Source organism: Dermacentor variabilis, chromosome 4 (genome assembly GCF_050947875.1).
Source record: "Dermacentor variabilis isolate Ectoservices chromosome 4, ASM5094787v1, whole genome shotgun sequence".
Lineage (NCBI taxonomy): Eukaryota > Metazoa > Arthropoda > Arachnida > Ixodida > Ixodidae > Dermacentor > Dermacentor variabilis.
In genome coordinates this window covers 86162536-86174967 of record NC_134571.1, presented here as the reverse complement: position 1 = coordinate 86174967, position 12432 = coordinate 86162536, and the positions used below count along the sequence as shown (strand labels likewise).

Here is a 12432-nt window from a genome sequence, read left to right as displayed (position 1 = left end):
CGGCTTCCTCAGCCGTTACGTCCCCAGTCCTCATGACTTCAAGGATCGCATTCTTTCTTTTGGTTGAGCCCAACTCAATGCCCAACTCCTCACAAATTTGGAGAAGTTCTTTGACCTTGTACTTCTCCATCGTGCACACTGTCCTCCTGCTGTTTACCCTTTTTGAATATACCTGCCGTACGCTACTATAATGCTACTAGTAAGACATATGCAAGTATTTCACACACTGCCCTGTTTACCCCCTCAGCATCCCCTGGTTTTCAAAACACTCTTACTAGGCTTGAAACACACAAGGTTATCACAATGCAACACCAAATCCTTCCCTAAGCTACTATAACCTGTGTCAGAGAAAGTCTGGTGTTTGAGGTAAACTTCAGGCACTCACCGCGCCGAGATAGCTGATGCCGGTCAATCCCGTAGCTGCCATCCACTGTTACGACTTTGAGGTGGTCCCGTAGCGCTCGTCACCCGTTTCGTGACAGAGCGTTGGTAGCGAAGACTCCGAGTCAGGCGTCGGTGAGAATAACAAAAGGGACTTTATACACTATATACAGGTCATTATACAGGACATGAAGGGATCGGCACTGGGGCCGAGAGCTCACAGCAAACGCGACTGTTCCCGCACGGCGACGTCCGGCGAAAACGCGTGACACATCTCACTCCAGTCGAGAGCGGCACTCTGCTCCCGGTGGGTCGGCGGATCCGGTTTTCCAGGCGGCGCGCCGCGGCTTATAAGCCCCCAGAAACCATTGTCACTCAAACGGCCCAATACAAAGTGAGCACTCGACGGTCCTCGGAGAGGTCCAACCAGTGACCACGCTGGCCACCCCGTTCAAAGTTGGCGGGCGCGGTAACCTTCAGGAAAGGGGAGGTACGGCGCCGGGCTGTCTGGCACTTGGCGACACGTTTGAACATGTTGCCCGCCGATGCTTCTCCGGAGGACACCACTGCCTGACGGCTCAGCATCTTGACTTGTCAAGGGAGAATTAGGGCGCTGTGCCTTTCGGCGCAGCCCCGGGTTTGTCCAAAGGGCGCTCGCAGGATAAATTCTGCATCTTGCAGATTCGGAATCCGGGCTTGTGGTAATGGCACAACACCATAGTGTTCCCCCCATTTTAGACAAATTTGATCTCGGTAGCGTTTTGTAGTTGTGCCAGGGCAGCCGGATAAATTTTTTCGCCGCTCGTAAAACACACTCATGACGCTTCGGAGCACTTACATACATAGTTTATTGCAAAGGCCGCAATTAACCCACAAACTTTGAAATTTCTCTACGCGCCACCCCTAACGTGCGCCCTCATTTTGACCAAATGTAAACTTGGTGTAACGTAGAATTCTCACGGTAAAATGGGAAACATAGCTGATAACCACTGTACGGCACTTTCGAACACTTGCTTACGAAATATCTTGCGAAGGCTGCATTTGATCCACACGCATTTAGCCTCCCCATACTATTTATACTTTGCCATAGTGCACGGTACCCCCATTTTCGCTAACCTTGTTCTTGGTGACATTTGCACACGTAGTTATGCCAAGGCAGTGGGCTCTGTGTGAAATGCAAACCGTGCATTTCACAAAGCGAATGCCAGTAACGAAGAAAAACATAGAGACACCACACACCACAATACAAACTTACAATGAACCATGAACATACAAGAACACACCCCTAGAGTCATATAAGCTCTATTTAGCCACAAGTATATGAAACATCGATGCATATGTCGGAATGAATGTCAATAAAGGACATAAAAACACCATCTTAGTTGTGCCTTCGTTGAGCATCCTTTGTCAAGGCGGGACATGTCTTGGCGGGATAAGCTCCTTTCGCCGCGCCGTTCCAAACCAAGTAAAAAAAAGTACAGATGTAATCAAGGACTTATGCGTAACACCTGTAAGGTCAGATAAAAGCGTCTTTAGCAGAGGAGGTCACTAGCCGCTGTCGGAAACACACAACTGTCGTTTCTAGACCTGTACCCGATCTCTTGTTAACTGTACGAACCGGTTATTCCAAGGGACAATCGGTTATCCACACTTGAGTCTTCTCCCAGGTTTCAATAATACGTGTTTGGAATCGCTAGTTGTCCAAAATACAGGGGGAAAATGCACGTTTAACACAGCGCAAGCCAATCTCGTTAGTGTGTACTCTCGAAGCCTGGGACGAATACTCTGGAGGCGCTTTTTTGTATTACAAGTGTAGATAAATGGGAAGGTGGGCTACATCAAGGCAGAGCATCTCAAAACGTATACATCTAAAGGCTGACGCTACCCATTTCTCCATGTCAACGCACACACACATACAACAGATACAAACATATCCAAGCCTATACAAGGAAGCGTAAATGTTATGCCGAAAGCAAATAAAGCTAAGCAGAGAGGTGTTATAGATACACAAATATTGTTCTTATTGGCTCATTGTGAACGAGGGATCTGCATACATATTGAGAAAAAACCAGTGCGTATTTTTGACATTGATCAGTGACATGTTTAGTTCATAACTGAAGGGAACATGGAAACAACGACGCCACCCTGCGCCCAAAATTGACTTTCTCGTTAATCTTACCGTTGCAGGTGAGCGAACCTATGAGCGAATCAAATAGTCCGTTACGACTTCAAGTTTGAAAACCAGTGACACACAGAAGTTTGATAAGTGCGGTGTACTATGTGTCTCTATCTTTCTATATAATTTCGCTCTGGACATGCCAGCGCCGGCCTGTTACGTCACAAAGAACGCCCAACCGCGCCCTATAAGATGTTTCAAATTTTAGCAGAGAATCTGCGGTGTATTCGCTTATCTTGCGCTGGTACTCTATGTTCCAGAAGGGTTGTATAACCCCCGAGACGAAATGATGAACTGATGATGCGTGCAGATACGGATTGAGCGTTTCTGTTAGTGGCAGGCGTTGAAATCATTTCGGCCAGATATGTATAGCGTTTGCGCTTTGTATACTCGTCGGGCTAATCGGTCGTTGAGTGGAGCAGCCCCCGAAGCCCGTTGAATGGTTAGCAGGCCTATACATATGGGAGCCGCTTCTATAGAACGATGCACGCATTCGCTGGAGCAGAGGAGCTGCAGGGCTGACGACGCGCAGAGGGGTCAGCGCGGGGCCGCTCTCGACGTGAGCGCGGGCTCTGTGAGCAGGTGGCGATCGTGCATGGTCACCATCACGGTCACCGCCGACTGGAGCACGTGCGCTGCGCTGAAAGGTGCCGCGTGCAGAATGGAGCGTGCGATCGACGGCGAGAACCGTCTCTGCGAAGTGTAGAGGCAGGTTGCTCGTCCGTATAGCAGTCCATGGCGCGCACGAAGATCGAGGCAGTATAATAGTGACACGTGTACTGGTGTACTGGGCTCGTATATAGCGTAAATTGAAACGCGAGCAGTTAACGAAAGCTAATTAGAACACGTAGACATAAGTACGTGAGAGTACGAGGAAAGAACGCCTCCTTAGCCTGTTTCTGAGCCGCCGTGTAGTCCGAAGTGTATACGTTCTGGAGCCCGCTTTAGGGCACTGTTACAAACTGAGACGAGCAAAAAAACGCAGTAACGCGCGCTATAGAGAAATAGAGAGAGAAAAGCCTGCTGACCGCACCGTAACTGTCTAGCTCGCGGCTGACACCGGAGCATCGGTCGCTCTCGATTTATTTGCGTTTGAATTTGTGCTGACAATTCAAATACAAAGCAGTTCTTGAAGAAAAGAGCACTACGAAGACGCGAACTAAAAGAGGAACATGTACGATGGACAAGGCGCTCTTTTTAGTCCGCGTCTTCGTAGCGCTCTTTTCTTCAACTATGAAAAACCAACTCGCCCACATCAAGCTTCTGCTTCTTCACAAAGCAGTTCATTTACGCTAGAGTGGCTCGGCGGATCGTTATATTGATGAAGGTGGCCGGCCAATGGCAAGGAGGTTTTCTTTTTTTTTTTTGCGAACAGAAAGCTTGGTGAGCTTATACTACTGGTGTTCTAGGGGACGCATAGTTGGCAGCAACATTGATCTGTGAGCCAAAGTCGATCCGCGCGAAATACGCGGTTATATCCGGATACCCGGTTATAGGCAACTATATGATTCTTAGTGATAACCTGCCCCAAGCCTCTTGTCACGAACGTGAACAGCAACGGAATTAATGTCAACTCGGATGCGAGTGAACCTTGTCCTCGAGAATGTATCTTCAGCTCTGGGAATTCAGCCAGGTTAGCAGTTTCCACGTTCATAATCATCGTCATCATTGTTGACAGCCAATTTTATGTTCCATGCAAGAAGAATGCCTTTCTCATAGATCTACATACAATTACCCCTGTCTTGCGCCAGCTGACAACATCATAATTTCATAATTTCGTCACATCACCTATACTTCTCTGGCGCTCTCTGCTGGGTGTCCCTTCCCTTGGCGCCCGTTTTGTAACTCTGATAAACCAACGGTTATCTGCTCTTTGTATTACGTGGCCTGGCTCACTTCATTTCTTGCACTTACTCAACTAGAATATTGCGTTACAACGTTATTAATCAACAGCACTCAACAGCAACGCACAGTAACACATATCAGTTCTTGAGATTGCACTGCGTATGTTATGTTGATGTTTTCGCGCGCTTTATTTAGCAGCCAACGCGTCCTGACGTTACAGTGACCACTGACTTGTCTCATTGTTCTCTTTAGTCCAGCTGCCCGTCCCGGCTTATGTGTTGGCCGCCGGATACTTCTCCATCTTCCTGGTCTCCCTGTTCTTGCTGGCAGGTCTCTTCCTGGTGAGTATACGCTGCGAGCAGCAAATGCTTGGCAGCCACCGCACTGCTCTGCCGGAACTACCGGTATTTTCTTTTTTTGCTCACTCACTCACTTGCCTCAGCCGCATTGTTCGCTGTAAAGAAGAAAAATAAAGCACAAAATACCGCACGACACGCAAACGACAGCAAATGAAGTGCGTCACTAGACGTCCAACAAACTAGTGTCACTGTGGAACACAAGGAAGCGTTGTCAAACTTCGTTGTGTGCTACGGCGTATCCTTCCGTATACACCAGGGACCGAATTCACAAAGCTTTTTGCTCATAACAATTCTTTGTCATTGACCGGCTGTTTTCGCTAATGACAGGTCAAGCCCCTTGATTGGCTGAAATTTTCTCTTACGAACAATTTCATCGTAAGAGTGTGCGTGTTTGAATACGGGTCGTGATGCTGTAAACACGAATGTTTCTTGTGTCATCATGTGCGTGTGTGTGTGTGTGTGTGTGTGTGTGTGTGTGTGTGTGTGTGTGTGTGTGTGTGTGTGTGTGTGTGTGTGTGTGTGTGTGTGTGTGTGTGTGTGTGTGTGTGTGTGTGTATGAAGGGGGGTGGGGTGCCTCAGAATGATGGTATGAGCATCCCACCCTGAGGTCTTAAGCGGCCGTTTGTGTGTTGATGGTGCGTAAACAGTGTATTTGTCCTAATTTTTCTTAGAGCGTGTCATAAAATAATGCTATTAAACGTTCGCTTACAGAGCCCTCTGAACAAGTATAACGAACATTCGCGATGCATTCAACTACAACTCAAGAGACGAGGCGATGTGAATACCAGAAGTGTGACACATATTTTCAAACCGAGATGGCCAGGACGCAGAGAGTATAAAATGCAAATCGCGAACCCTGGTTCACAAGAGTTGTAAAGCAGCGATTATAGCATCCGTTTATCTTTATGTTGATAAATATGTCACACAAGATGTACAAATGGTGCACTCTTAAAGGGAGCAACTGACCGGCAGTAAATCGAATGCAACTGCAACATTTCTTCAACTTCATCAAAAAGGGATGGCTGGCTTGTCGTGTAGGCAGATTGAGATATCTGGGCTTTAGAGGAGTATATACTGATATCACAGTTTCATCTTTCAATCTTTTCGCGTTAAATGAAGGCCCTCGACGTCGAAACACTGGAACGAAATACTGCCAATCCTCAGAGTGTCGTAAACAATTTACTATGATATCTTTTCTATACGCACCAGGATCCGAATTCACGAAAACCTCTTACGCTAGCGTACCCAGAAATTTTAGGCCTTGTTCTTGCCACTAGCGTGTCTCAATGGACAGCATTTTTAAAAACAATATTTCAAAAGGACGCCCTAATTTCAACGACTTTCACTTAGCGACGTCGAGAGAGTACGCCCTTCTAATAACATGCGTGTTTTCAGAACTTATCCGTCAATTTCCTGCTGCGTTATAGCAGTGTTTCAATCCCGACCGAAATTCTGCTGTACCGCAGCAACGACTTTACGACTTAGGGCCGTGAATACGCATGTCAATAAAATGGCGTATCCTCTCGACGTAGATAAATGTAAGTTGTTGAAATTCGGGCGCCCTTCTGAAACATATTTCTTTTTTTTTTAATCCTGCCCATAGAGTTACGCCGGTTCACTGCGGTGAAGTTGGGTAGGTACGTAGCCGAAGGGGCAATGTCTGAAATTCCTGGACGTGAATTTTTCGTAAGAGAAAATTTCAGCGAATCCCGATGTTGGACAGTACTATTCGCCAAGACGGGCGGCCAATGGCAAACAGCCCTTACGAACATGAAAGCTTTGTGAATTCGGCCCCTGTTTCGATATCGTTTTCCAGGAGGTGTATGTGACATGACGTCAGGACGCACAGGGTAGTCACGTGGGAGCAGACCATTGTGACTTTTGTAACAATGGTCTTTTGTCACATTGTCACCCGCTCTGGCTCGCTCGGTCGTCTGTTATGCTGCTACTCGTTGCGCGGTCCATAGTTTCGTAGATTGGGCGGCGCGCAACCCGATCTCGGAGTCCATGCGCGGCTCGGTGAGATAACGACGGTATCCGCTGTGAGAGCCTGCTGCTGTCGTAGTAAAAGATTTCAAAGCCGAAATAATAACTTAAGTTCGCAGTTTTTTCGTTTTTGTTACGACATTCGTGCGCGCGCTGTGATTCGAGGGACTCTGATTATACGTTCGCTATTTGCGCGAAACGTTCATATTTAAGCGATGATTCGGTCTAGCTCCTGAGAAGGAAAGAAAAGCAAAACAAATATAAACAATTCACTTTTAAAAGTCATTACGCTTAAAGGGAACCCGCCGTGGTTGCTCAGTGGCTATGGTGTTGGGCTGCTGAACACGAGGTCGCGGGATCGAATCCCGGCCACGGCGGCCGCATTTCGATGGGGGCGAAATGCGAAAACACCCATGTACTTAGATTTAGGTGCACGTTAAAGAACCCCAGGTGGTCGAAATTTCCGCAGTCCTCCACTACGGCGTGCCTCATAATCAGAAAGTGGTTTTGGCACGTAAAACCCCATAATTACAATTACGCTTAAAGGGACACTAAAGGTTATTATTAAGTCAACGTGGACTGTTGAAATACCATCCCAGAAACCTCAAAACGCTTGTTTCATGCAAAGAAGAGACTTACTTTAGGAGTAAATGCGTTCTGAAGCGTCCGCGTACCTCTAGCGCAGTTCAAATCGCCTGCCCTCCGATTGAGGAGTGGTGGCGTCATGGTCTCGTAGTGACTAAAGCCTACGAAGGAAGGAAACTCCTTCCTCCATGTTAAAGCCCCTTAAATAGTGACGTTGCGCCGTCGGTGAGTAAAACGGCGCCCGCAGACGGCGCTACGGCCTTTCTGCGCAAAATGCAAACGCGCGGCCAGAAACAGAGCCCAGACAGAGCCGACAGCAGCGCGAAAGCGGAACTATGGTGGCTAGCGGAAGGGAAAGCGCGCGACGATAAGCTGGTTCTTTATTTTATGACGCCAACTTCGACGCTCGTTGCAATGGACGACCCTGACAACGACACATTGGCTCGCGATGATGGGCGCGTCTTCAGCGATTTAAGCACTGATGAACGTGACCTGCTGCTGAGGGCTCGCGCTGCCGGCGTCGTTGCGTACTACTACGACGGCAACTGTATCTCATGGCTGTACATATTCGCACATTTGTAGCTTTTCCTTCGTGAAAACAAAATGCCGCACTCACCGCCCCCGTCTTCGACCTGCAGTTGTTCTTGCGCTTCGGAAAATGCAGGCAAGACCGACGGAACAGCACTACGGGAAAGCATTGTTTTGAAAGGCACTCCACACGACTTCAGTAAATCGGCGTTGAACTCGTAATCCTCTGGACGAAAGTGCGGTGAGGCACACTATGCAATTTTTCGGCTATTTGCCAACGCGCTGTGGCATAGCTACGGCACTTAACCAATTCGAACGGAGAGGTTCACTCGTTGGCACACAGTGATAAGTAACTTTGGATTCGCCGCTGCAACTGCCCTTGGCCAAGTTCCGCGGACCGTTCGCGCATCCCATGACATCACATGGACGTGGCATTCTCTCTGCTTGTTCCAAATGCAAGTTTCGCGAGCCAGCAGAACCAGCGCAGCACGACGCGATAACGAAACAACTGAAACTCCAAAGTGCGCGCGGCGAAGACGATCGAGCGAAAACGAAACCTTTTTACCACCCATACCACGCAAGGGTAACGTCAAAATGTTAGTTTTTCTTAGAATCGAATAGAAGTAGACAAGTAGCATTTTCTTCCGTCTTATAATCTAATGAAATAATCTTTTTAATACGAGTAGTTGAGTACTAGTGACATAAATTATGATGAGGAGTGCCTTCGTCATCGGGCTAGTACCGGAATGTCGCTGGGGGGTCTCAAATCGTGTCATGCATTTACCCCAATTTCTCGGTTACTAAAGCTCTGTTCGCGATTATATTGACGCCTTAGACGTTCTAGAGCAATTGCTTTATCACTTTAACTTGACTTCATAGTAACCTTTAGTGTCCCTTTAAGCAAGTTAGAGAACAAAGTAAATAGTTCTTATTGCGTTATGAGAAGTCTTTTGACATCCCGGAAAGGCTTATCCTGTTTACCAGAACAGTGCTATAAGAAGGTGAGTGTAACAAAAATACCACCACCTGCCGGAACCGGCTTGTGGCGCGTCCGCAGTAGCGGAGAGCGCGGTAGACAGCGCATCTCTGTGATGACGCAGTGTAGAGGAAGAGATGCCTCGCTGGAGGAAAGACAGATTGCAACAGCAGGAAAGAAGAAAAGCTAGCAGACAGGATAGGCGAGAAAGCCAGACGACAGGCATGCATGCATAAGCGCTCCCACCGCGCAGGCATTCGCAAACATACACGCGTTCGCGGAACGCATTCCACGAAAGAAGTATAAAAAAAAAGAAAGAAAGGAAAAGCAGGAGGGAAGGGGAGTTGGAGCAAGACCACGAGTTGGCGGACACGCGTGTAATCCTATCGGCGAGCGTTTCCCGAGCCTCAAAGCCAGTTTCGCCGCATCGGTAATGAAGAAATGTACAACGCGACAAAGCGCAACGAAGTGTCGAAAAGAAAAGTGGTGCGGGGGCTGCCCGCGGAACGCAACGAAAGGAAAGCGCGCGGATGCGCGCTATACGGCATCGGGCGCGCTCGACGCCGCTGCGCGCTTTGGATGACTGACTGCCTCTCCGCGCACGTGCAGACAGCCTGCAGCGTCTGGCACGCCGATCCGTTTTTCCGCAGGACCTCCCGTGCGGGGCGGTGAACACGTGTTGCGTGCATGTGCACGTGTGGGCTCGTGTGCGTGCGCGTGTTTGTATGCAAACTGCGGGGAGCGTTCCGAAAAAACTGTCGGCGCGTTTCTCACGGTCCCCGCTCTCGCGCTTATGTTTGTTGAGGTTCTGTCGGCGGCTTCACGGTCTCGTGCCGTTGCGTGCCCAGAGACGAAGAACGCTGGCAGCGGGATCGGCGTGAACGCCCGGCGCTTAAGCGGTTCATTTGCAGTTTCCGCGCGTGCTCATCGAAAGTGATCACTGCATGCCCTAGGGGAGCTTCTGGCGGGGCGCGCTATAGAACTGACGTTGTGGACAGGCACGTATACTGGGCCGGCGTTCCTCTGCTCGGTGCTGGCACGACGCTTCTTGTGAGGACGGAGGTAGTGAGCCCCAGCCCGAAACACTCTGTGCAGCAAAGTGAATGACGGCATCAGCGCGCGCGAAACAAAAACTGGCGAAACTGGGCGACAGCTGCAAGGAGGCGCATGATAAAGGAGGCGTTGTACTTCGGTGTGCAGTATACCCGCATTACTTAGGGCTGCATGCGTTTATTTGGTGTCCCTTTTTTGTTCATTCATTGACTGCATATGCCTTGCGGCATAGGCGCGCGCAGGGCTTTCTATTAGGGGGACTAGACTGTCTTGCAACACCCCCTCACCCCGATCTCCCATCCATCAAACCCTACTTCAGCCTTTTCCCGAAAGGGAAACGACGGGAACGTCTCAGGTGTTACCTTCTTCTGCCCACTTTCTTTGCGCGACATTAGAAAGATTTAGGTATAGATTCTCGCTAAAGTGCTACGAAAAAATACAGCATCTTTCTCTTCACAGTTTTCTCTCTCTCTCTCTCTCTCTCTCTCGTTAGATATATTTAGCTAGGGGATCAGGTGGAGACGTTACTGCTCCATGCTACACTTCACATATATATGAAAAGTTCTATGGGCCCGCTCGGCGTATGCTCCTCCCAGCCCGCCTCGTAATGAAGACGCGCGTATACGTTGTATATTTGTATATATCGTTGTTCCCCCTTGGCTTCTGTAGTGCATGTTCTCTTTTTCTTCTGTTTGACCGGTCTGACCCGGAGGGTTTCGGAGCGACCCGTTGCACAGCACCGCGGAGATGGGGGGTTAGGCAAAGCGGCCGCAGACCAATCACTATAGTGCCACGTCGTTGCTGACAATTTGTTTTATTGCATCGCATTCATTTGGAGGTTATACGGAATTTCATATTCGTGGCTGGACGAAGCATATGCCATAGCGAGCCCTTTTGGAACGTATACGGTAAAGAACCGCTCCTAATCGCCTCTGCGTGGACTGCGAGTTTCGGATGCCCGCAAGATGTTCGCATCGTGTCGCTGCTGTACTGCTTCGCAACCTTTCTTGACTTTCCTCCCGCTGGATTTGCAGAGGAAATCCAACTACCTGCTCGGCTGGCTGTTTGTGTCCGTGCTGTTCTTCTTTCCCGAGTGTGGACTGGCGCTCTTCATGAGTCTACAGTACTGGGTGAGTGTATACATAACATTCCAATGCGGTCTCGTGCCCCTCCATTTATATGTATGTGTGTGTTGGAGACGGCGGTCGTTTATGACGCCAGCGTGTCGGCGCGAGTGCTTGTAAATCGTGTTGGTGTATGTCCACCAGACCTGCGTGAATGACGGACAAAGTTGATTAGGTGCCCCTTTTGTCATCGCTGTCGTACCATGCGGTCGCACTCGACATTCTCAAATCGGCTAAAATATTTACAAAAGGCGTAGTGGACATGCTGTAATAGCATTTTCGAGTAGGAAGGTTTAATGCGTGAAGTACTGCGGATAACTAACAGGGAACAACGAATTAATGTTAGAAAAACTTAGGCATGCAGACACGGATACACGAAGAGGAAGCACAGGTAAGTTTTGTATCTACCTGCTTTTCCGCTACTGTGGGACCACTCAGTTGATACCCAGCGTTTGTGCTGTCTGTCTTCTCTTCTCGTGTCCGTGTTCGCACGCCTAGCTTTTTTCTAAAGCGAACTTCCACGAACCAGCTCAATTTTCTGTCGTTCTAAACAAGAAATAACGCACCAGCGAAGTTAGGATAAGGGTGAGTAAAAATAGATAAATATAGGAACTGGCTGAGAGGAGGAGCGGGCTGCAGAAGCTGCTTCCAGGTTTCAATCAGTGGGACGCGAACGAAGGGTATACAAGTGTTTGTTGCTGGGCAGCTGCCACTTCGGGAAGAAGAGGCGAGGGAGGATGGGTTGCTTGGGTTGTTCATTCCGTAGAAACGACCGTATAATCATCGCTCTTTAATAGTACGTCTCGCACTGCTCACTTTCTCTGGTAATCGCTTTTTTTTTTTTCATCCTATAGCTCGCCTGTAAAAATGGTAGATGTTGACTCTTCGCGTTTGCGTAGTTTCGCGGCTTGCTCCCCGCCCTTATACGGAGAGGAAAGTGCAGCAGTTTTCAACTTCCTTTTTTGCTTCGCCAGCCTGTATCTTTCTCTGCGAAGCTGGCATCGCGCAGACACGCCGCCATCGTCTGTCGCCGCGTGTGTTTGCCGTCCAGTGCCCCCTAATCACGGTGTCCACTCTTGTATGACGCTTGCGCAGAAGCTGGACAGCAAGGGCATCGCGGAGCTGGCCTTCTACATCGTCCGCGCAGTGGTGAACGTAAGTCAAAAGCGCTTCACTTATGCTCGCTCTGCCTCGGTGTCCTTTACTGCGCGCCACGCAAAAAAAAAAAAAAAAAAAGCTTGAGAAGCCATTCATTCGAACCTACCAGTTAGCCACTCCACCCGCACCGTGCGCGCGGTGTTTTCGCCGTAGTTCCGTGCAACTTCCGTGAAGCAGTCTCTGAGCCAAGCGGCAGCGGCAAAACAAAACACAAAAGCACCTCACAGAGCTTTCTTTGGTGGCTTACGTGTCCAGTTCACA

The 12432-nt window shown here is 49.0% G+C and overlaps 1 protein-coding gene across 2 annotated transcripts in view; it reads left to right on the top strand.

Moving 5' to 3' along the window:
- Rcd6 (Reduction in Cnn dots 6) overlaps nt 1–12432 on the top strand; it is a 98918-nt gene that overhangs the window by 77593 nt on the left and 8893 nt on the right. For both annotated transcript variants that reach the window (XM_075689718.1, XM_075689717.1), the window contains exons 3-5: nt 4655–4743; nt 10924–11019; nt 12109–12168. In XM_075689718.1, coding sequence (XP_075545833.1) covers nt 4655–4743; nt 10924–11019; nt 12109–12168 — 245 coding nt within the window. The remainder of the gene's footprint in view (nt 1–4654; nt 4744–10923; nt 11020–12108; nt 12169–12432) is intronic.